At 48.1% G+C, this 23,212-nt stretch overlaps 2 protein-coding genes across 3 annotated transcripts; both read left to right on the top strand.

Annotated features, from left to right (window-relative positions):
* Positions 1-533: 533 nt before the first annotated feature.
* Positions 534-8,949, top strand: SLC2A2 (solute carrier family 2 member 2). 2 transcript variants are annotated; one of them, XM_058031154.1, is made up of 12 exons: positions 534-548; positions 1,186-1,281; positions 1,793-1,823; positions 1,917-2,049; positions 2,575-2,699; positions 3,426-3,541; positions 4,071-4,233; positions 4,616-4,803; positions 5,659-5,763; positions 7,869-7,970; positions 8,385-8,588; positions 8,758-8,949. In XM_058031154.1, the coding sequence occupies exons 1-12, from the start codon at positions 534-536 to the stop codon at positions 8,947-8,949; spliced, it is 1,470 nt and encodes a 489-aa protein (XP_057887137.1). The 2 variants fall into 2 exon arrangements, with proteins under 2 accessions (XP_057887137.1, XP_057887136.1); XM_058031153.1 differs by having other exon boundaries at positions 1,793-2,049.
* Positions 8,950-16,116: 7,167 nt separating this feature from the next.
* Positions 16,117-20,813, top strand: EIF5A2 (eukaryotic translation initiation factor 5A2). The gene is made up of 5 exons (XM_058031475.1): positions 16,117-16,199; positions 16,415-16,613; positions 17,960-18,064; positions 19,555-19,686; positions 19,934-20,813. The coding sequence occupies exons 2-5, from the start codon at positions 16,449-16,451 to the stop codon at positions 19,991-19,993; spliced, it is 462 nt and encodes a 153-aa protein (XP_057887458.1). The 5' UTR covers positions 16,117-16,199; positions 16,415-16,448; the 3' UTR covers positions 19,994-20,813.
* The last annotated feature ends 2,399 nt before the right edge of the window (positions 20,814-23,212 follow it).

Below are 23,212 nucleotides of genomic sequence, written 5' to 3'. Positions count from 1 at the left end.
CATGAATATATTTTAAAGCAGGTGCTAACTGCTATTAAAATAAAACTCTTAGTCATTTTCTAGCTGCTTTGCTACATGTGCTGGAGAGATTTCTTGTCCCTGATTCAGCAAGAGGATTGTGATGTGACATGCATGCCCAGCACAAAAGCTGAGGTGGATGTTGAGCATCTCAAAACAGGCTCAAGCCCCTGGCACGTCACATTCCAACTGTTCAGCTGAGGGACAGCCCCAAATCATTTGAATTTTCCAGATCCACTCTATGTCTTTACAGGTCTCTCATTGTTTCGTGTGTGTCCCAAACACGGGGATTGGTGGTGGCTGCTTGAGCTGAGCGGTGGCCAAATAATGCGTGGAAGACTTGGGTTTCTCATTAACTCCAGAGTTGATATAGTCCCATCTCTCCAAGCACCAGCCCATTTTCCTGCCTCCATCCCAGCTCTGCTGTCCAAGCCCTCACCTTGCTCTGCAGCCCAGGACAGTGACTGTTCCCAGGAGGAGAGCGGAGGAGCTGCGGGGTGGATGACAAAAGGAAGATGCAGACAGAGAAGGTAATCATGGCTTGCTGGTATTCTTGCACTAGACTTTCCAGTGAAATGATCACAATTTCTGCAGGACCCCAGACCTGAGCAACCCCTTGCCAAAACTGAAACCAATAAAAAAAAAAGTCCCCTCTTATTAATTGCGCACAGGGGCAAAGGGGAAAAGGGCCAAGGGCCTGTTTTTAAGAGCGCTGTTCGCTCACTGGATAACTTTAACTGTGATGGGAAGAAAAATGCTTTAAACAGGGCTGCTGAAAAACACCCTTTTGGTGTTTTCTTCCTAGCTGTTTTACTCCAGGGATGGGGATGGGGAATGAGACCCTGCTGCTGCTTCTTGCACCTCTGTACTGGGCAGAGCTTTGGCTCCAGTGAGCTCCAGGGCGAGGATGGGCAGCACAGCAGGGAGAGCTGGACTGTCATTGTGGGGCAACACCACTCTGCCCTGGGGGCCTGATCTCCCCTGTCCCCATGGGCTTTCCTTCTCCTTTGGAGCAAGCCAAGCAGCTGTGCTGCTGCAGCAGCATCCCTGGATGCCACTGTCCCAGCCAACTGGGCAGCAGGATCCCCTGGGACAGGGGTGGGATGCAGCCCTCCCCCAGTTCTGGCACTGCAAGGACAGTATGATGAGGTTGTTGTTTGCTTCCAGCACCTCACGGGAACATTGATCCTCTCTGTCTTCACTGCGGTGTTGGGCTTCTTCCAGTATGGCTACAGCCTGGGGGTCATTAATGCCCCCCAGAAGGTAAGTTGAGCCCCTCAAGCTGTGCATGGCCAAGGAACTATGGCTTCAGGGCAGCCAGGGCCAGTTTGTCCCTTGCAGAAGCCCTCAGGAAGACTCTGTCCCTTCCCAGGCAGTTTCTCCCACAGCACAGGGGACAGGGCAGTGGGGTGAGAACAACCAGGACCCTCTGCTGGCACTTCCCCAGGGAAAGAAGTGGGGTTCTGCATGTAATGGAGCTGTCCCCACTGCAACACAGTCCCTGTGCCCGAGCCAAGGGACTGCACCCCTCCACCAAATCCAGTGCCAAATCCAAACAGCAGCTCAGCCCAGCCCCAGGAGGGGGATGCCTTGTGCCTGCCCTCGTGGCCCCTCCCCGCTGGGGTCTGCGTGTTATGGAGCTGGGGGACCTCAGGATTTTACCCCTTCAGAGCCTGCAATGCAAATCTTTTTCTGAGGCAGAAAAAAATCCAAACAGGGGTTGGGGTGGTTATAGATCTCAGCTGATGGCGTTTTTCTTCTTTACCTGTCACAGGTTATAGAAGCACACTACGCGCGCGTGCTGGGCATTGTCTCCCCGGACAGATACGCTGCCAATGCCTCTGGGGAGGATGGCACGTTCCTCCAGGCTGGCACAGGGGGCACACTCCCACCCCCAGCTGACACCAGCGAGGAGCTTGCTGCCTCCCCACACATCCTGACCATGTACTGGTCCCTGTCCGTGTCCGTGTTCGCCATCGGGGGCATGGTCTCCTCCTTCACCGTGGGCTGGATCGGCGACCGGCTCGGGAGGTGAGAGGCTCCTGTGTGCTCTGACTCTGGGCCACAGCACAAACCCTTCTCATTGATTTTTTTCTCACAGAACCATTTCCACCCTGTAGAAATATCATTTGTGTTATTTTCAGCAATTTAGGAAAAAAAGGAAAAATAACCCTCCCAACTTCCAAAATGCTGTTTAAACCATCACAGAGGTTGGGCTTTTCATAATCCTCAGTTACAATTCAGACATTTTATTGCAACTTGAGCATTTCAGAGAGCAGCTGATGAGCAGCCTTGATTAAGCTCTGAATTCCCCCTTCTCTTTCCATGGCAAAAGGAAGGACATCTGCATGGTATTTGCACAGGATGTAAAGTATCATTTATAATATAATTTTAACTACTCTGATTGTACCCCGGTCCCTGTATTTTGCAGTGCCTGCTATCATTGTTTTTCCCCTGTAGTACTGATTAAGTGACTTCACAGCTCCTCTTGTGTGTTGCAATGGCTGCTTTGGCTGAGTGAGGTGCCAGAGGAGCTGTGCTGCTGCTGCCTTGCAGAGTGAAAGCCATGCTGGTGGTGAACGTGCTCTCCATTGCTGGGAACCTCCTCATGGGGCTGGCGAAATTTGGGCCATCCCACATCCTCATCATCTCCGGGAGAGCGGTCACGGGGCTGTACTGCGGTGAGTCCAGGCTGAAAGCAGCTCCCTGCTAGCGTGTCCAGGGCTGCAGTTCAGAGTTTCCCAGATTTTTCAATCCTTTTCTTAGTTCAGAAGGGCTTTCACAGCTGGGAATTTCCCTCTTCTCCCTATGTCTGCCATTCTTGATCTAGGATCTTTCCCAGAAGTGATTGGGTTGGCTCTATCATATCTTCATATTACACATCCTGAAAGGAGCAGGTCCCTCTGTATCTCAAGGATAGGTTTTGCTGGTGGCTGCTGCAAGAGCACACCACAAGCCAGGCTGGTTAACATGTTCCCTAGACAGAGACCACAGGACCACTGTACATTGAGAGGATATAGCCAGCAAATAATTGGGAATTACATTAGAATTAGCTTGGAAATAACAGCTCTTTATACTGTTACTGGTATGCAAATACAATACCCCACTCTGAGGTTTCGAGGCAAGTTTTAAGAAGGCTCTTTACCCTGTGATAACTTCAGCAGATAATTCCTGCCCCGTGCTCTGATGTGTGTGTTCAAGTAAAAGGCTTCCCACTTTGGGGCTCTGAATGCAGGGACCTCCCAGCACCTTCCCAAGGTGCAGGCGGTTCCCAGCCAGGTGTGAGGGGCTTGGTGGGGTGTGGGGTGCAGCACACAGGCTCCATCCTCCTTTGCCATTTGGGAAGTGCTTTCTGCTGTTGCTGAGCTGTGTCTGGAAGAGGTGACAGCCACGTGTGCTCGGTGCAGGGCTCTCCTCTGGACTCGTGCCCATGTATGTCAGCGAGGTCTCTCCCACGGCCCTTCGAGGAGCGCTGGGGACGCTGCACCAGCTCGCAATCGTCACGGGCATCCTCTTCAGCCAGGTAAGCAGGAAAACACACACATCCAGAGAGGCTGCTTCAGAGAATAGGAAGACTATAGTGATATACTGGGCTATTGTTCACCATTCCACCCCAAAACTGAAGGAGTGTGCAAAACAATCTGTTTTAATGGGGTTAAATCCCTGCCTTCAGCAAGAGGTGTCTCTACAAAGACAACTTCACAAGAAATGAAAAAAAATACTTCTGCAAACAATTTCTCCTCTCCCTGAAGAATTTTTTTCAGCACCTCATCAGTGTCAGGCTGGATCCTGAGCATTAGACCCCTGATAATCAGGTTCTCAAAAACGGCTTCATCAGGCAAGTAGGGAGCCCAAAGCCCTCATCAGCATTGCCCACCATGGCACAAGTCCCAGCTACACAAAGGTGGGCACATAAATGTACATCCAAAAAAACAGTTGGAATTTGCTTCTAGCTTTCCCCCAGCTTGTCACTTCAAAACACCATAGTGGTCAATTGCTTTCTCTTTTTAGTGTGCAAAATGATCCATTCAAATATGTCTCAATTATTCCAGATCCTTGGACTAGACTTTCTTCTGGGCAATGACGAGATGTGGCCCCTGCTCCTTGGTCTGTCTGGTGCGGCTGCCCTGCTGCAGTTCTTCCTGCTCTTACTGTGCCCTGAGAGCCCCCGATACCTTTACATCAAACTGGGAAAGGTGGAGGAAGCTAAAAAAAGTAAGAAAGACATTCTGAGCTTGTCTAGAGTTGTTTTTATACTTTACATAGTACAACAGAGAAGGAAAAGCCTCACATGTGGCTGAGGACTCACATGTGACTGTGGTTGCCCCACTTCAAGCTCTGAGCTGCTGAGATACAAACTAGCTCTGGATCAGAAACTATTGAGGTATTTGCATGGGACTAAGCAGCACTGCTGAGGGATGAGGCTTGAGAGTGATCTCAGGGCTGTTGCAGAGCTGATGTGCTGCTGCCCCTGACTGAGCAGATGCACCCTGGATTCTTGGCTTACCTTGAGTTTTGCCTAAAGAGATTCTTGTCCTTACATATACAACTTACCTACCACTGAAAATAATATGTCAACCTTTTTTTTTTCCCTAAGATTTGAAAAGGCTTAGAGGAAACTGTGATCCAATGAAAGAGATTGAAGAGATGGAAAAGGAAAAGCAAGAAGCTGCTAGTGAAAAGAAAGTCTCCATAAGACAGCTTTTCACCTCTTCCAAGTACAGGCAGGCTGTCATCGTGGCGCTGATGGTGCAAATATCCCAGCAGTTCTCGGGAATCAACGCGGTGAGTCTCCCCAGAATGTCTGTGTCTCAAGAGATCCATGCTGAGCATGAAAAGGCAGCTCTGGCTCCATCCAAGCCATGCAGGGATGGAAGAAGGCTTTCCCATGGTCACAGTGGGCTCCTGGGTCCCTGCCAAGCAGGGGGGGAGAAGGGTGGGAGGGAGTCCAGCACAAAAGCAGCTGGCACAGCAGGCCCGTGCTGAGCCCTCCCATGACCCTCCCCTACCCAAGTTTGTCAGCAGTTTGCTCTCTTTAATGACATCATGCTCACCCCAGAATCACTATTTTCTAGCCATTTTTAACTAAACAACTTTTGCATCACCTCCTGGAATACCAGAAATCCATTTGACACCCAGCAGCATTAAGGAGCACACAGGGATGCCCAGCCTACCTGGCTCCAGGCCATGCCCATCCCATCCACCAGGCACCCTTTACCTTCTGCCCTTAACTTTCACTAGAAAGGAATCACCTTATTCTTGGAGAGAAGAGAGAAATGGGAGCCATTGCAATGAGAATATTTTAAAATTAATGTAAAACTTGGTCATAGTAAGATATTTGTCTTGAGTGCTCAGTGCTGGTGATCTGGATTTTAAGATTAAACAGACTAGACCGAAGAAAACAGATTTAATGTGCAAATGCAGTAGTTCAAGAGGAGAATTTCAACAGGATTTTTAACTACCTCAGGCTCCTATGAAATTTTCAGCTTTATTCATTATAACAAGCCATTAAAAGTTGAAAAATTAATCATAATTAAATTGCGCCACATCTCAGCCAAGCAAGTGCAACTCTTCCCTCATGTGAACAAAAAGTTTCAACAGCCTTGTTGCCTAATCCTTCATCCTGATGTATTCTGATAGATCTTTTACTACTCCACAAACATTTTCGAGAGAGCTGGAGTTGACCAACCAGTTTATGCAACCATCGGTGTCGGAGTGGTGAACACGGTCTTCACTGTTATCTCTGTAAGTAAATACTTCTGCCCCCTGGACTACAAAGACACATAAGGTACAACGTGGTTTTGAAACATGATTTTATCCTGGAGCTGGGATTTGCAGTGTTGCAGGACTGACCCTGGGAAAAATCATTCCCTGGGAAAGTTGAATTTGAAAATTCAAGCCTTGACATAGAGCATGTGGCTATTGATCCGCACTGCTAAATGCCTCGTGAGTGGAAACTGCGCCACTCTGTTCAGGGCAGCTCTAAAAACTCTGCATTTCCCCCTAAAGGAAAAGTTGCCCTTGAGACTGCAATTCTGCAGGTCCTATTTCCCCAGGAAGCAGGCTCTGATGGGGACGTCACCAGCTCCCAATCTGCTCTTACCTGCTATCTTTCAAACTGTTTTCTGTATGTACATAGCACCTGCACGAGTGATATCCTAAGGCTATTCCACAGCAATAAAAGTAATCCAGCACCTATCCTCATCCTATCTACACAGGGCTCTGCAGCAATAAAAGGATGGTTCTGTTTCCACAGACCTCCCCCTCATTTGTCTCTCTCTTGAGAGAATTAACACAATTCCTATCAGCTGGCAATTAGTTTTATAATGTGGCCATTAATATAAGATCAGGAAATGCCAGGCCTATTTCCCTCATATCTCTCTAGAGATTTAGGGAGTAAAGAACTTTCACCAACATGATGCAGGACTGGCTGCAAGGCAGAAATACACAGCTCCAAGAGATTTAGGACAATGAGACAATTTTAAACTGAAAGAGAGGAGGATTTGATTAGATATTAGAAATTCTTGTCTGTAAGGGTGGTGAGGCACTGGCACAGGTTTCTTAGAGAGGTTGTGGATGCTCCATCTCTGAACTGTCCATGACCAGGCTTGGTCTTGTGGAAGGTGTCCCTGCCTATGACAGGGGGTTGAAATTGGATGATCTTTAAGGTCCCTTCCAACCTAAACCATGTGTATTCCAGTATGTGTGAGAGAGGACATCTTAGAGTAAACCTGCCTTAGAAAAAGTCAATTGTAGGCCCCATGAGGAGAAATTATATTTATTGTGAAATGAGGCCCAGAGGTGTGCAGCTGGAAGAAGCCTTTCTTCAGCATGGAGGGTGCCCTCCAGCTCAATCCCCAGGGCTGTGGTACCAACAGCCTTGGGCATTTGCTCTCTGCTTCTTTTGTCCACGAGCACTTAAAAATTACCTGTTTTTGTCAATAAATGACAGACCCCGATCAAAAGGCAGAAGTGCTGACAGCTGGGTGGACCTTGGCAAGGGGAGAAGGGAGCAGAGACTCATCCTCTGCAACTTCACATGTCAGCACATGAACAGCCCTCAGCAACAGAGACGGTCTCTGGGAAGTGTAAATCATGGCTGTAATGGCAGCAAAGGGGGGGCTGCTGGCCACAGGTGTCCTTTCAAGCAGAGGGGAAGGAGCAGGCAGCCTAACCTGCTGCATGGTTAGGCCAGGACACCTGCACAGTCCTCTGGAGGGACCTACAGCTCCCTGTCGGGTGAGGTGTCTGGTACGGACTTATGTATCTGTCAAAAGCTGGGTGACATGGCTGGAGTCCACCAAGAGGAGCTGAGAAGGAGCAAACTAAGCTTTGTGACTACCAGCGAAGCAAAAATAGTCTGGAAGTGATTGGAGGAAAAATCCTGACTGCAGCTGCTACACAACTATCCCTGCCTTAGGACAGGCAAGGTGCAATGGCCCGTGATGTGACCTGAATTGTGCTACATTCTGAAGCCTGATTTCAAACTAATGCAGACCTAGTAAGTTTTTAGTTCCGGGAAGAAAAAAAGAAAAGGGAGAGAGAAAGTCCATAGTCAGCAATGTGTAGGAGCAGTGGGAAGTCCTGAGAGCTTGGAAATGCATGGGCTCTGATTGTGTATGCCTTTGCCTTGCCCTTGGCAGGGTGAAAGCTCAGTCAGGCTCCCCAGCAGCTGCCAGCAGAGTTTCTGACACTTGGAAACCAGCATATAAATCTGTACCACTAGAGCTAAAAGAGCAAAAGAACAAAAGAGCAAAAATGTGGCAGCGGTAACAGGATGGTTATTGCTAATGGACCTGATCCTGAGAGTGGTGGTGCTGGACACTGAGCTCCTGCATGTGTTTCTACAGGTCTTCCTGGTGGAGAAGGCAGGCAGGAGGTCCCTGTTCCTGGCAGGTTTGATGGGCATGTTAGTCAGTGCCGTGGCCATGACAGTCGGGCTTGTGCTCCTGGTAAGGATTTCTCTCCAATTTTTCTCCCTGGTTTGAAAACAAGAGAAGATCCCATCAAAATCAGTCTAAACTATTGCTGCAAGTCCCGTCAAGATGAAAAAGCAAATGAGGGGTGGCCTCCTTTGCTGGACACCCTAGTTATTAAAGGGTGCCATTCTGCCACATTTTGCTGAGCTGCAGGCAAGGAGAGGGCTCAAAGTAACAGCTGAGCTGATGGCTGTGAACTCCTCCAGGCAGCAATGCTGGCACCACATGCCCAGCCAGCACCTGGCACAAGAGTTTAAAACATTGATTATTCATGTCCAGTCCCCCTTTGTCAGAATAGAAAGAAATTTCTGAAAAACAAACCTAAACAAAGCAATTAGTGATAATTAACGAGAGTTACTTGGGGACTATAACACCAACCTCTTGCAGAGCAAGTTTGCCTGGATGAGCTATGTCAGCATGGTCGCAATCTTCCTCTTCGTCATCTTCTTCGAAGTGGGGCCTGGGCCCATCCCCTGGTTTATCGTAGCCGAGCTGTTCAGCCAGGGCCCGCGCCCTGCCGCCATCGCTGTCGCCGGCTTCTGCAACTGGGCCTGCAACTTCATCGTGGGAATGTGCTTCCAGTACATAGCAGTAAGAAATCCCTTAGCCCATACAAATAAACAACTGACCCCACGTGAATGTGCCTCCCAGATTTCCATCCCCTAGCCTGGCTGGGCGCACCTCAGCCAGCTGGGTAGGAAGGGGAAGCCATGCCTGTGGTGCTGATGGTGGTCTCCCTGTGCTCCCTTTCCCACTGCAGGATCTGTGTGGACCGTACGTGTTTGCAATCTTCGCGGGTCTGCTCCTCATCTTTTTCCTGTTTGCACACTTCAAAGTGCCGGAGACGAAGGGAAAGTCCTTTGAGGAGATTGCAGCCGTGTTCCGCCGCAAGAAGCTCTCGGCCAAAGCCATGACTGAGCTGCAAGACCTGCGACGCAGCGAGGAGGCATAGACATCCCATGCACCCAGAAAGGAGGGACTGGGCGTGCACCTCCTTCAGGCACCATGGGAAGAATGTTGGGCAAAAGCCTCATTTCACAAAAACCTTGCAGCTGGCAGACCAGGAGGACCCATCCATCGGATTCCTTCTGGCTGCTGCGGTTCACACCTCTCAGCCACAGGTGCTAACCTGGAATTTTACTCTGAGACACTTGGGACAACTGGGCTGCAGGAAGATCTAGGGAAAGGACAGGAGGAGTATGATACATGTCCATCTCAATGCCCTGCTGGAACAGCCCAGTGGGACAGTGATCTTACCAGACAGGATTGAGCAGGGCTGTCTCTTAGCTGAAATGAAGGAAAGAGGGGCTGGCTAAGGCTGCAGCCTCATGTTTTCACTTTTTTATCCCCATCTCTCTGCTTCATTCTGCTGAGTGACATGGTGCCTTTAAAATCCAACTGCTCATGCAGTTGTGCCACCAGCACACAGCACTCATCACCCCAGGTGCTAAGGAAAACAGGTGGAGCAAACACCCCCTTACTCTTGCTTCTGCAGAGGAAGACGGTGGATCCCACCTGAACTGGTTGGGATGTACTTCCCTTGCTTTTCTATCTGTGCATTATGGAATTGCTGTCTGATCTCATTAGGATTTCTCAGTTGCAGTTTTTTTTTGAGAATCTCAGAAACTGGCTGGGCTGATGGGCACTTCCTACATTTCAGCCATACTATTTAGCTCACTCTTTCCTCCCGGGAAGCCTCTCCTCTCCCCCTTCTCACTGCTACAGCACAAGGCACAGCACAACACTGACCACACAAAAGGCCTGGGCACTCTTGGCCTCCATATGAGGAGACTCGAGCCCTGCTGCCACCTCTTCCATGGTGTGACCATTGCCAGGGCACCTCCTTCCCCATCTGCACCTTCCTTCCCTTCCTTTCACACAGTGCCCAAGACCCACAGGCTCCCGGTCCAGCCAAGGGCTCAGGCTGCTCATAGAGCAACAATTAATGATGACCCAAAGAAGAAATGGGTATTGGAAGGTTGACTGGAAGGTGCCACTTACCTAACCCCCATTTTGCATCACTTAGCATTTTGCTGGCTGGGTGTGCTTCAGCCAAGATAGTGTGCAAGCAGGAGGTCATGCTGTTTCCATAGCCCTGTTTTTGCTCCTTTTGCTCTTTATGAGACATTTTTATGTGTCACAATCAAACTCCAAGGATTTTTCTTCCTTTTTTGGGGGCATATTTTGGAACCGTTGTAAAAGCCTGCTCTCTGCTTGACTTTTAAGATTTGCATGTTCCTTGTTGTGATACCAGGTTACTTTTTGGCAACTTTCTCAGGGTAGAAACCCATTATTTATTTAGAGATGAAACACCAGCATTGCTTGGTCACTGTGTGCTCACCACAGCTGCTAGTGAAGCAGTGGCCAAAATGTAACAGAGGATTGAGCATAATGAAAAGCACAAAACAGATGGGCTGAGAAGGATCACACTGCTGCTGTAGGTTTGGTTTTAGGGGAGGTTCATGCTCCTTTCCACGTGCCTGAACTTTTTTTCCTTTGTAGACTTTACTGTCTTGGTATTAACCTTACAGCACACTCTGGTCACTTCCAAGTGATGGGAAGAGCAGCTACAGGTCCACTGGCAGAAATGCCTGGCCCTGGTGTGTGCACTGAAGCAGTAAGATTGCACCAAAGGCTTTGCTGGAGTGACTGCTGGGATTTAACTGGAGGAGAACTGGGTCAGTGCTGTCATGTGCTGCAGTGGTGGGTGACCTGGGTCTGACACGGGGCATGCAGGGCTGCTGGAACCAGGGCCCAGCTAGGGAGGAGAAGGGAGCAGCAGAGCTGGGGCACAGGTCGGTGTGGAGCTGTCCATCTGTGTGCTGCACACAGGTCTCCCCAGGTGAGACCAACAGCAGGCTCAGAAGCTCTCCACTGGCTGTGTTCACTGTACGTTAAATATAACGAATTATCTGAATGTACAAAAAGGAGAAAAAAGAGGACTCTTGCTATCAGCATTGTTATCTAGGTATGTTAGATAAAAGATGAACAACATCTATGTCATGTGATGGCTTGTGCTGCTGTTTTTCCCCCTCTGTACATCTCAGACATACATCCAGTGTCAGATGGGAGCTATTTTCCTCGCAGGACACATTTGCTCCACAGGTGGTAAAAGCTGTGCAAGCCCTCAGCTAAATCCCTTTCAAACAGGTGGTCCAGAGGTGAGCCTTGGGGTTGGAGGCAGCCCTGGAGCTGGTGGCAGGGGCCTTTGGGCTGGGATGGACCCTGACTGGAGGGGTGCCAGTGTCTGGCCCAGCTGTCCACACTGCCCCTTCACCCCACTGTGAAGCACCTCTGCTTGCACAGTGCTGGTGCAGCCTAAAACCTGGCACTGGGGCCTCTGTAGGCACAAGGGGCAGGAGGAGCATTTGGGGAGAAGTGAGGTTCAAAGCACATTTGCTGCTGCTCTGGGGGCCCAGCCAGCCTGGGTTCCCTGTGATCATATGGGGGTACAAAATTATTTCCTGAACTTCTGCTAAGTTTTGTGCTGTTGTGTGGGGGGCGTCGGTGACTCTCCCAGCAGCTCAGCAGTGAGGGGCCTTACTGATCAACACTGAGCAGTCAGTCTGGTTTTCCTGTGTCACTGGTGAACGACAATAGAAAGCCCAGCCCAGTTACTGTAGCACAGCACATAAACCAGTTTAACAAAGCCCACAGCATTAACATTGCCCACAGCTACAACACTCAACTTCCCAGAAGAGCTGCCTGGGGGTCCAGAGGCACCTAAGGAAACTGGAGTTTCAGGCCGTGTTTCCTTGCAGCAGCTGCCATGTGGAAGGTAAGGGAGTTTTCTCCTTCCAGCCTGGGACAGGATGAGCAGAGTAAGGCATTGCTGGCCCTTTGTCCTCCCCATGGCTGCAGTGAAGGATCAAGCTGGGCTTTACTACCACAAGAGCACTTTAGTCATATGCCAGCACAGGACGGGGTCATTAGAGTTAGTTAAATCTGACGATATGTTTACTTTTGTCTCGTCCCATCAGGCTGATAATTAGGACTGTACACTTTATCTGTCCTTGCTACGTGCAAGTTCCAGTTAAAACTTGTTCTTGAGACACAGCTTGTTGAATCATTATTTTTATCTCTCACCATTACAGTTTTACTAAGCTGCTAATCATTAAGAAAATCTAAAAGACCAAGTCAAACTTATTAGCTAAATGGTCATTGCATTTTAGTAACATGCTAAATATGTTCTCATACCATGCCTGGCTAATAATGCAATATAATTAATAATCCCTGAGAAAGCATCTTGTCAGCAAGAGCTTTGACAGTGTTTTCCTAATGTGCTGAGACAACAGCCATTAGGACTTTTCTGTTGTGCCAACGGTATTTAGTCTCCCACTCTCTAGGCTTAATTTTAAAATTAGTTTGACTTCCCTAATTCAATAAACTCAGGACATTTGGCCCCATTAACGCTCTCCACACTAATTTATCACAGGTTTTTCTGCCTCACTTCAACTTGTTTTTCATCACTGAGAAGAACTACCCTCTATCTCTGGAGTCAAACAGCTGATAATGATGAAGCTAACCCAAGTACTAGGTATGCAGGGACAAAGTCTTTGAGGTATGATGAATTTTCTGAGGTGTTCAATGTCCTTATCTTTCACCGGAAATCTATGGGAGCTGAGGAATTTCAAGGTAGGATATCAGGTCTGGATCCAGCAGAATGTGTAAGCATCAGATAAAATTTAAGGTAAATGAGTGTGCTCAAGTATTTCACTAAATCCTGAAGCAACAGTGGCAAATTTCACCCAGAGGCACAGCCTGAGTAGCTGTGCTGAAAGGGAAGGAATCTCCTCCCCAGCACTTGGGCAATAAATCCTGGCTGCAGATCAGCAGTCCTTTAATTTTACAGGCTGTAGATACAACTGCAGACCCAAGGCTTGGGTAGTATCCTGTGTTTTGCCTCCCTGCACTCTGTTCAGGAGAGAGAGCAGCTCTGTGACTCTGGAAAAGTTCAGGCCCCCGCAGGTCAGGGTGGAATATCACTGCTGCAGCACTGTTGCAGGCCCAGGAGGAGGGAACAGCTGGAGTTACTTTGTGCTTTCCTTCTTCCCTGTGGGGAAGTTACAATTACAGCGGTTCCTGCTAGCTCACAGTGTCACCGTGCTGTCACCGCTTGTCCCTGATCCCCAGGGTGTGCCCAGGGTGATTCCCTGGGTATTCCATGGGAATGGAATGCATGGCTCAGCACAGGAAGCAGACAGTGAACGCCAGGACTAAAGCAGTGCCCGGAGCAGAGTGGGTGCCTATGGCAAGGGCACTACAGAGCATCCCTGACCCCATTCCTGCAACACAGGCACACTGCACCTGGGAGCTCTGAGGGCCTGCTGAGCGGGGCACTGCCCTGTGGTGGGGAATCACTGACCCACAGCTTCTCTCACGTCCTCCTGCTCAAGGCTGTGCCCACAGGCCAGCCTGAACCCTCACCCCACCAGCCAGGACACAGAGGGATCCCAGGAAAGTCAGCTCAGCAGCTGAAACAGGGACACTGCTCAGGTTGGAACAGGGCTGCTTACACCACTCTGCTCATGACCTGGTATTTCTAATCGTGTGACCTGACCCCACTGCCCAGAGGTGTAAACACCTCCTCCTGCCTCCCATGAGCTGCCTGGAAACAGGTGGGATGTTTCTGGAAACAAGGTGGGATGTTAACCCAGCACTGGCTGACATGCATTTTCTCAAGGCTGGGCTTTGATGAGGTGCTTTAGGGCATCAGACACTTCTCCAGGACATAACTGAGAATGGACACAACTCGCTCAGTTCAAATCTTCCTGAATTTTTCTAGTCCCTTTTCACTTCTTAAGGACACAGGTAACAGAAGAAAAACTTGATAACATTCTGAGCCTACTTGAGAGAAAAGGTGTGTGATCCAGCTGTGCAACACTGGAAAGAAAACACCTTTAAATGTGAAAGGCCACGGTATTTCATTTACAAATATGCTTTGAATCAAATTGCTGTTCTTGTATAGAAAAGTGGGATAATCACATTAATACTATCAAGAACTGCACTTTAGAAAATTAATGTCGATCGAGACAAAAGAACGATGCCTGCAGGCAATAACTGATGGATTGGATTTCCAATGTTTTTTATTGAATCTCAAATAAAAGCTGTCTTGGAATATTTGTTTTGGGTCTGAAAAAATTAATATCATCTACAGCACACTTCAATAAAAAGACTTGATTTAGCCCAGAAGATCTCTCAAGTAATTCAAAATGAATCTGTTAATTGTGGAAAATCAGCCAAATTTATCAACTGATACTTGAGGAAAAAAAAAGTCATGAGTAGTGTTTAGCTCCAGGCTGCTGCAGTTTGGGTTCAGAACAGTTGGTCGTTTTCTCACAAAGTGTTTTTTTGAAAGATAAAAAGCCCTAGAGCATGTGCAACTGGTCACACACTTGCAGGTAAACAAACACATGTTAAAACACTTAACAGGATGCCCCAGATTCTGCTTATCAACTGAGACAGGAGTAAAACGGGCAGGAGAAAGGGTATCATCTCCAGAGCAGGCTGGGTGAGGCAGCATCCAGGGAAAGCCCAAGTTAAGGACAGAGATGATGCTGGGGCCTCATGAAGTGGCCCCGTGTAAATGAGAGCCAAACTTAACTACTTGGCTCTGCAATTTGGAGCGTGTAAGCAAGAGCGGGACCACAGGCAAACAAATCACAAAAATTAACACAGATGAAATAAAACATCTCATGGTGAACCATTCAACAATGTGATGTTAAAAGTGACTTGTGTAGCTACCCCACTAGAGCACAGATGACAAAGTCAGTGTCTCAGGGCAAAAAACATAGGACAGCACACAGCAGCCTGTGGTGGTGATGGCTGAGGCAGGTGCTGCCATGGAATCCCTGCATTTTCCTGGTTTTGTAGGTGACCTGCAGGGAACCCTACAGAGACAGGGCTCATCCACCGGCAGCTCACAGGAAAGCTCCGGGTGAATTTGTTCAAACAGCTCAAAGTATGATGACATCTGATTAGGAGGGATTTAGTAAAAACAGTCCTTTGGCTTCAGGACCAAGCTTCCATGGCCACAGACTTCTGAGGCAGCGCATGGAATGGTTGTTGGACAGGATGAGGGCTGTGTAATAGTTTAGAATACTTTGGATTGGAAAATCTCTTTAAAGATCATCCATTCCAAACTCCTACCATGGGTACAGACATCTTTCACTAGATCAGATTGCTCTAAACCCCATCCACTCTGGCCTGGAACACTTCCAAGGGTGGGACAGCCACAGTTTTTCTGAACATGGTTTTTCCAAATCTTCCCTCTTTTCAGTTTGAAACCATTGGCTCTTGTCCTGTCACTACACCCTGGTAAAAAGTCTCTATTTTACACAGAATCCTCCTTTATATATGGTAGCACTGCAACAACGTCTCCTTGGAACCTTCTCTTTTCCAGGCTGAACAACCCCAATTCTGACTTTCTTTACAGAGGATCACCCTCATGGTCCTCCCCTGGATTTGCTCCAACAGATCCATTTGTTTCATATGGTGGGAACTGCCACATAGGGGTGGCCACAGTATTCCAGTACTAATAATTCCACCATTACTAGAACATCAAACAGAAGCCCTCGCTAAGGATCTCAGCCAGCTCCGTCCCTTTACGCTGATTATAATGGTCTCAAAAGGCTCGTTTCTGATTACTCTGAGTAATCAGAACACACGAGGCAGACAAAGGAGTTTTGTGTGTACCGTCACACACGGTTCACACGGCTTTGGGGACATTTTGCGGACACAGATTCCCCCAGCGTTGGTCTAACTCCCTCCGCCGCACCCAAGGGGCTCTCAGGCACCGCGGCCGCCCCAGCGGCCCAAGATGGCGGCGGTTAGTGAGGGCTGTGGGGAGGCGCCCCCTGGCGGCCGCTGAGCGCCGCTTCCGCAGCGCCCTGAGCCCGCCCGCCCCGCGCCGGAGGGGGCGTGGCCAGCGCGCGCCGGTGGGCGGGCACGGGAAGCGCCGCCGGCACGCGGTCCGGGGGAGGGGCTGGAAGGCTACGCCCGCCCCCCCCGCTGTATGGCCGCGGGCCAATCAGCGGCGGCGGAAGTGGAGGGGCGGGGCCGGACCGTGCGCGCGCTGCCCGCGCCGCCCCTTCCCGCCGGCCGCCGCAGTGGTGTCGGGCGCGAGTGCGCCGCGCCCGCCGCTCCCGCCCCGCTCCCCCGGCACCGCCGCGACCCCCGGCACCCCCCGATCCTCCTCACAAGGTAACGGGGGCCGCGGGGACGGGAAGGGAGGGGGGGCGAAGCAGGCCCAGGGGCGGGAGACCGGGGGCCCGCGGCACGTGGCGGGTCCCGCCCGCCGCGCACGTGTGCGGGGCGGGGGAGCCCGGGCCGCGCTCGCCGCGGTGCGTGGTTGGGTCCGCGTCCGTCCCCCTCCGAGCGCCGGGGCTCCGAGCCGACCCTCTCTCGTTGTCGCGCAGCCCCCCCGCCGCCAGCCCTCCCCCTCGCACCGCCATGGCCGACGAGCTCGACTTCACCACGGGCGATGCCGGCGCCTCCTCCACCTACCCCATGCAGTGCTCGGCGCTGCGCAAGAACGGCTTCGTGGTGCTCAAGGGGCGCCCCTGCAAGATCGTGGAGATGTCCACCTCCAAGACCGGCAAGCACGGCCACGCCAAGGTGAGCGCTGCCGGCCCGGCTGCCGCACAGCCCGCAGTGTGCGCTCCTGCGGCTCCCGGCTGGCCCACAGGCGAGGGTGTAGCGTTTCATCTGGCTCCGTGTCCCGCCTTTGCCGTTCTCGCACGGTGTCTCATCACTCCAGAGCTGGCTCAAGAGGTTTCGGTCTTGTAAAGCAGGAAGGATTGAGGACGGGGAGTTGTTTTTTTTCTCCCAACTTTAACTCGTTAACGCTTAAAAAAAAAAATTCTTAACGCTCATAGGGACACAGTCAGTTTCTGTAGTGGGGGTAGAGTAAGTTCTGGAAGGGGGGCTGATGAAATCACTAGGGCGTGGTTGGGTTGTGCTGCCGCTACCCACCAGAGCGCTTCTGTGTCTGCCCGTGCCGGCAGACTTTTACAATTGCGGTGTTAGAGCAGGAGGGCCCGTGCTGTGTTACATAATCCCCAGCTCGGCGGACACGCGTTACTCTGAGGGCCTGCTCTGGCCCTGTTCTGCCGCCTTTGCCTCGCAGCTTCTTCCTTTATTCCAGCCCTGAGAGAGGAGTGCCCGTGTCCCGTTCTCAGCTGCTGTCTGGGGCCGCAGCCCTGCTGCCCAAGCAGTTGGCTCATGCAGCTGTCCAGAGCTTGGAGCAGGGCTGAAATCACCATTCATTCATTCATTCATCCAGCCACACTTTAGGGTGGGTGTATCAGAGTTTAAAGACAGATCTGTTACAAGCCCAGAGATTCGTAAGTTTCCACAACCTTGTGTGGTATGTGCAGGGGAGTAGAGTATTTGGATTTGTCCATGCTCTTCCTAGTTTTTTCCTTTACCCTTACTCTTTTTTTATGGCTTGTTTTAATAGACAGTTCCAAATTTCTTAAATACAGAAACAGCTGTTAGAGGGAAAGGACGTGAAAAGAACTGGTTAAACTGGTCATCTAAGCTCTAGCTGCAGCAAGCATTGCAGCTGGCATGAAGGGAGGTGGGAGCTGCTATGATCTCTGTGCATGACCACCTATTTTCCCCTTAACTGCCCGTTTCTTCGAACAGCTAGATCTGGAAATAAACATGTTCTTAACCACTGTGAACTCTTAACTTGCTGCTGTAAATCCACAGAAGGCAGTAGAAGATAACAGTGGCTGGGCTTGCTCTCATGTAGGGTTTCTGTAGTGTGCTGTGGGAGGGAGTGAGAGGCCCCCTCTTGATGTGAGGGATGTTTTCATACCACAAGCAAAGGGTTGAGGCACAATCTGGGATTGCACATGATCTCATAGGAAACTGAGTAGAACCAGCAATTCTGATAGCAATAACATCTTGCTTCTCTAGGACCAGCACTAACTGAAGTGATTTTTCTACTCTTACAGGTCCATTTGGTTGGTATTGATATCTTCACTGGTAAAAAATATGAAGATATTTGCCCATCCACTCATAACATGGATGTCCCAAATATCAAGAGGAATGATTACCAGGTGAGTTAAGAGGCAAATGAGGCTTTATGCTCTTAGTACCACACACAAACTCTATTCATCCCCAAATTTGCCTCTCAATAAAGTGCTTTTGTCAGAATTAATGGGACTTGCCTGTCTAGACATGACAAAGCTGAACTCATAGCGTTTACTGACTTGCTAAAACTGTTGAAACTCACTGATGGAGAGAGAGCTCCAGAGTGTATAAACAATCTCAGGTCAGAGTAGCAGTCTTTAAGCATGACAGGTAACGGACATAATTCATACCATGCTTTTTCTAGCTATTGTTATAAGGCTACTTCTGGATTCTTTGTCGTACTGGCATCCTTTAGAACATGGCGAGAGGTTTTCCCTGCTAATAAGTCAATATTAGTTAAAGGAGAATCAAGATCTCACATAATTAAACATGAACCTAAGCATAAATTGTTGCTTATAGTTTCACTCTTATACATGGGGTAGATGAATCCCCAGAACAGTCCTAAATGGCATCTGATGTGAATTTCAACTTGCCAAAGTTTTCCACTCCTTGTGGGGAAAGCGGCTTTAGGTGACATCAATTAGTTTTGAAGTTCCTGAACTCTGCACTGAAATGAAGGGGGCAACTTCTGTAATGCCTTCTGTGATAGGGTTGGTGAGCTCTTAAAAGCACAGTTCAGTTGAGTTGTAAGATGTTTGCCATCTTCTCATTTCACTGGGAGTCGTTCTGATCAGGAGCTGACACATCCCCACGATCTGGAAAGCTGCAATTGCTTGACAGAGGCCAACTTCAGTGTTTTAGCAAACATTCTTTAGTGTCTTCAGGACAGCTGATGCTGTTGGAATAAAGTGTGACCAGCCTGTCTTAGGACTCATACCTTCCAAGAAATTATTACTGTTATCTTAGTGGTCTGTTGTTCTGGGATTCTGATTTTTTGGATTTACTGTAACGTGTTCCAAATTCCCCAACCTGCTCTGTCAAAATAGTCATTCCCCTTAGCCCAAGCTTTTGGTTAGGCTGAAAACAGCATTATAAAAGGGGTCCATGTGGATGTTCCCTAATTTATTAGTGCTTATTGTAAATGATTGTATCTCACTGTAGAGATGCAGGTAGAGAAGTTGTGTGTTTTGTACACTTTATACATGCAGTGCAGTTGAGTGAATACCATTCCAGTTATTGTTTCTAATTCAGTGATGAAGAAAGCTGAACCATTGACCTGGAAGCAGGACATTTCCTAAATCACACAGATGGGATTTCTAGTGTCTCCTCTACTAGGAAGTAACCAGCAGAATTCTGTTGGTTCTTGATAGCAGAATGCCTTTTGCTACAGTTGCCCTACCTTTCAGCCGACTGAACTTTGTTAAAAACGGATTTAAATAAAGGTTTTTAACTGTTACAGAGTACTGAAGAATTATTGTAACAGGTAGAGTTTACTGCCTTCTGCTTACATTAAGCTACTTACTACCTGCTGGTGAGTGCTGGTGTTAAACTTGTGAAAATGAACTTCTCTTTGCAGCTGATAGGCATTCAGGATGGGTATCTCTCCCTGCTGACAGAAAGTGGTGAAGTTCGTGAGGATCTAAAGTTGCCAGAAGGGGATCTTGGCAAAGAAATAGAAGGAAAATTCAATGCCAATGAAGATGTGCAGGTAAGTAGGGAGGGCAGACAAAGAACAGTTATGGTTAGTCCCAGTTGATACAATGAAGAAGTCTCACTCTGATATTGACCACTTGTATCTCTTTGTGAAGGGTGGGCTTGAGGAGTGCGGATTGGTCCGGACATTTGGACTGGAGCACTCAAAGGAGATGGGATAGATAATAAATTTGAAAGTTTGTAACTTCTAGGAGCACTTCCTGTGGGCTGGAGCTCACTCACCTCTGTGTCTTCTCTTGCAGATATCTGTCATAAGTGCAATGAATGAAGAATGTGCTGTAGCCATAAAGCCTTGCAAGTAAAGGAGATCGCCAGGCTCGGGCACCTGCTCAGGTCTGGACAAACCACAGATCTATAAATTTGGTCCTTATTGTCACCAAAGCTCTGGCCTTCACAAGCAACCTCATTTCCTTTTTGAATTGTTAAAAAGCAGTGCTGGATTCTGGATTAGTGTTGCAGGCTAACTGGCAGTTTTCAAAATCACTGAGATTTTAATTCCTTAATTGTAACTATTTTAACATTCCTGTGGGTTTCAGCTATGGATCTAAGAAACCAATCAGGTGTTACTAGTGGATATATTTTTATTTGCTTGAGCAAAACAGTGTTTGTCTGTATGAACAGACAAAATACAGTATTCAGGGGCTTTTAGATAAGCTGGTAGGTATCTAGGATTATAAAGTGACCTAGAGCACAAATAGTATTTTTCTTGACATCTTTAGGTAGAACTGACAATAAAAGTAGCTTTTTTTTTTTCCTTTTTTTAAAGCTTAAGTACTTTGTGGATTGGGACTCTTGCAGAACTGTAGGTGCCAATCACAACTTTTAGACCAAGAAACTCAAGTGATCAGAAATGCCAGCTGGCTTGACCAAGCCCCAGTGGCCATGTGCAACTAAACTGTATTACCTCTGTTTTCTTCTTTGCCAACTTGTTGGCTTATTGTAACGATAAAATGGTTTAAAAAAAAAAGCCTACCTGTGGTTTAGGCAGGCCTTTGGAATATTGAGTGGATAAGACATAGATAGGTCAAGGGGACACAAAGGTGAGAATGGATGTTAAAGCTATAGACTTTCACTCGAGGCCTTTGTCAGACTTGAAAAATAAAATAGAAAAATGCAGTTCAATTGCTTTCCTTTATTATATTTATCTTAAACTATAAAAGGGTGACAAAATCCATGGGAATCTGTTGCAGTGCTTCCAGCTTTAGGTTTTAACCTTCAGGTTCAGACCATATTTTTGTAGCACAGGGACCACACGTTTTTCAGAAAGTGGGACAAACTGTAGCATTGAGCCTAAACTAAATGCATGTGATTCATTTTTTAAAAAAAATAAAACTATTGTATTTTCAAAACATAAACTTGACAGACGATACCGAACAACCATGGCTTCACTAGAAAAGTTAATATCTTGCTACCTAGTTAGGGAAGCTGGCTCCTGTCCTGGGGAGTTCTGAGTCATAGCAACATGCATGCATGCCTCTGACTATTTAGTAGCTTAACAAGGCTTCACAGCAATAGTTATGGAAGGATAATTAGCCTGCTCCTCTCTAAGGTGTTCAGCTTGAATTCTAAAACTTGGTGACTCTTCATGAGTGGGGGAACTTCCTTAGTCCCTGGCTCAGACCTCTCTTCACAGCTGATAAATTGTTTCCTGAACTTGCCTTAATGCTCAGTGGCTGATGGAGGATGACACAGAAGCTGCCCCGGACAGCACGCACAACTCACACTACTGGCAGCCAGAGTTGGACTCCATGCTGCTCTTAACTGCTTCAAATGTTTTCAGCTTCATAGTTTGTACTCTCTAGTCCCCAAAGGGCTCGTGGCAACTGTCCTGAGCTGCCCTTGGCCACCCTGGGGCAGGGCTTAGCAAACCTTGGAGGTATAATGCAGGTGGCAGAAGCATGCATTGTCCACAGGCTTCCCACACCAGGGAGAGCAGTACCAGTGAAGGTAAAGACAGCAATAAATACACTCTGGTAATAAAGCACAGCTCTGGGACACCTGGCAGAGGTAGGACCTGCCACACGCTCTCACCTAGCACAAAACATGTTGCAGGTGAGCTGTATAAATAGCACCTTGACTGAAATGGCAAAGCTGCTTTTGAAGGAAGCTCTAGATTGAAATGCTTCTGGAATAGTTCTGAAGTGGAGGAGGAGTAGTTCAGGCGAGTCTGCACTGTGCTCCTGTCTGCCTCTCCATCAAGCTGGTACCTGGAAGTCAGGCTTTGATGGCTCTGGAGGTGACTGTAAGCATTGCTGATGATGCTGGCAGCAAGCTGAGCTGTGTGGTGTCACATGGGAGGTCACAGGTTGCTATGTCCAACTAATGCAAGTTCTATCACCACATTACAAATACTTCCAACATGCTTGAAAACTACAAGACTTGAATTTGTCCTTGCTCTGGTAGTGCTATTTTCAGGTTCCTGTCTGTCCTCTGAAACCTTGTTGGAAGACAGGTTCTTGATGTCACTGGCCCACAATCTGAGCAGTTACTGGGACTGAGCTCTCTGGGACCAGGGCTGCTTTAAGCCCTGTTCCTGCGAGTGCAGTCCTGGGCTGACTGGAGTTTTCAGGTACCACAGCAATCTGAAGAGAGGTTTCCTGACCTCCAGCTTGCTGGAAGAGCCCTCCTGGGGACTTCCAGACGTCCTTCTATTGCAACCTTCAGTTCTGCAAGATTTAAATGATAAGTACTTCATTATAGGTTTGTTCTTATATACTTAGTTGTCTTTGTGAAGCACTTCAGACACCATGGAAGTGCAGAGCATCATGCATGAAGTTTCCCATAGGTACATAAGCATGTCTTAAAGCATAATCTCCAAGTTTCAGTAAGGTTAAAAGTTGCTTCTAAATTAAAACATGTATTTGGAGCATTTTTTTTTTCCAAAGTAAGACGCTTCAGTTTCCTGTCAGAATCGTTGCAACAAACTTTGTGATCAGTAGTCCATAGAGATGTGTATTTTTAATATCATAACCAAGTGCTTAGGGAAGTTCTCCTTTCATAGCTTTACTTTAAAACAGATCTTACCAGTGTATTTGTTCTGTATTACTGTCTTAACACTTAAATTGTGTCAAAACCATAAACTTCTTATAGCTGATGGCAATTGCTTTGAGTAAAGCCTGTGAACACAGGGAGGTGGTGAGAGGTATTTCCACTCCAAATAATGTGGTTTTTTATGGCTCCTGTTCATTGAGTTTCTCTTACTACTTCACACAATTGGAAAGACTGCAGTGTTTCCTGCCTCAAATGTTGGCAAATAATACTTTGAGAATTCAGTAGATCCTTCTAATTTTTGCTTATAATGGTGGTTTTTCAACTGGGCTCTTGCTGGTTGAGCCATGTTCTCAGGGCTGTTTTTTTTTAAGCTGAAGTTCATTGTTTCTCTTGCAGGTTTTTCTAATCTGAAGTGCACCCAGAAAACGGTGCACGGTCTGTAGTTTCACAATACAGATAATTTTACATAATCTGTAAAGAAGTCAAGTTTGTTGACAGTTCTAACTCTTATGGTTACTGCAGGTCAGTCT

Source organism: Melospiza georgiana, chromosome 10 (assembly GCF_028018845.1).
Source record: "Melospiza georgiana isolate bMelGeo1 chromosome 10, bMelGeo1.pri, whole genome shotgun sequence".
NCBI lineage: Eukaryota > Metazoa > Chordata > Aves > Passeriformes > Passerellidae > Melospiza > Melospiza georgiana.
This window is presented reverse-complemented; position numbering and strand designations above follow the sequence as displayed.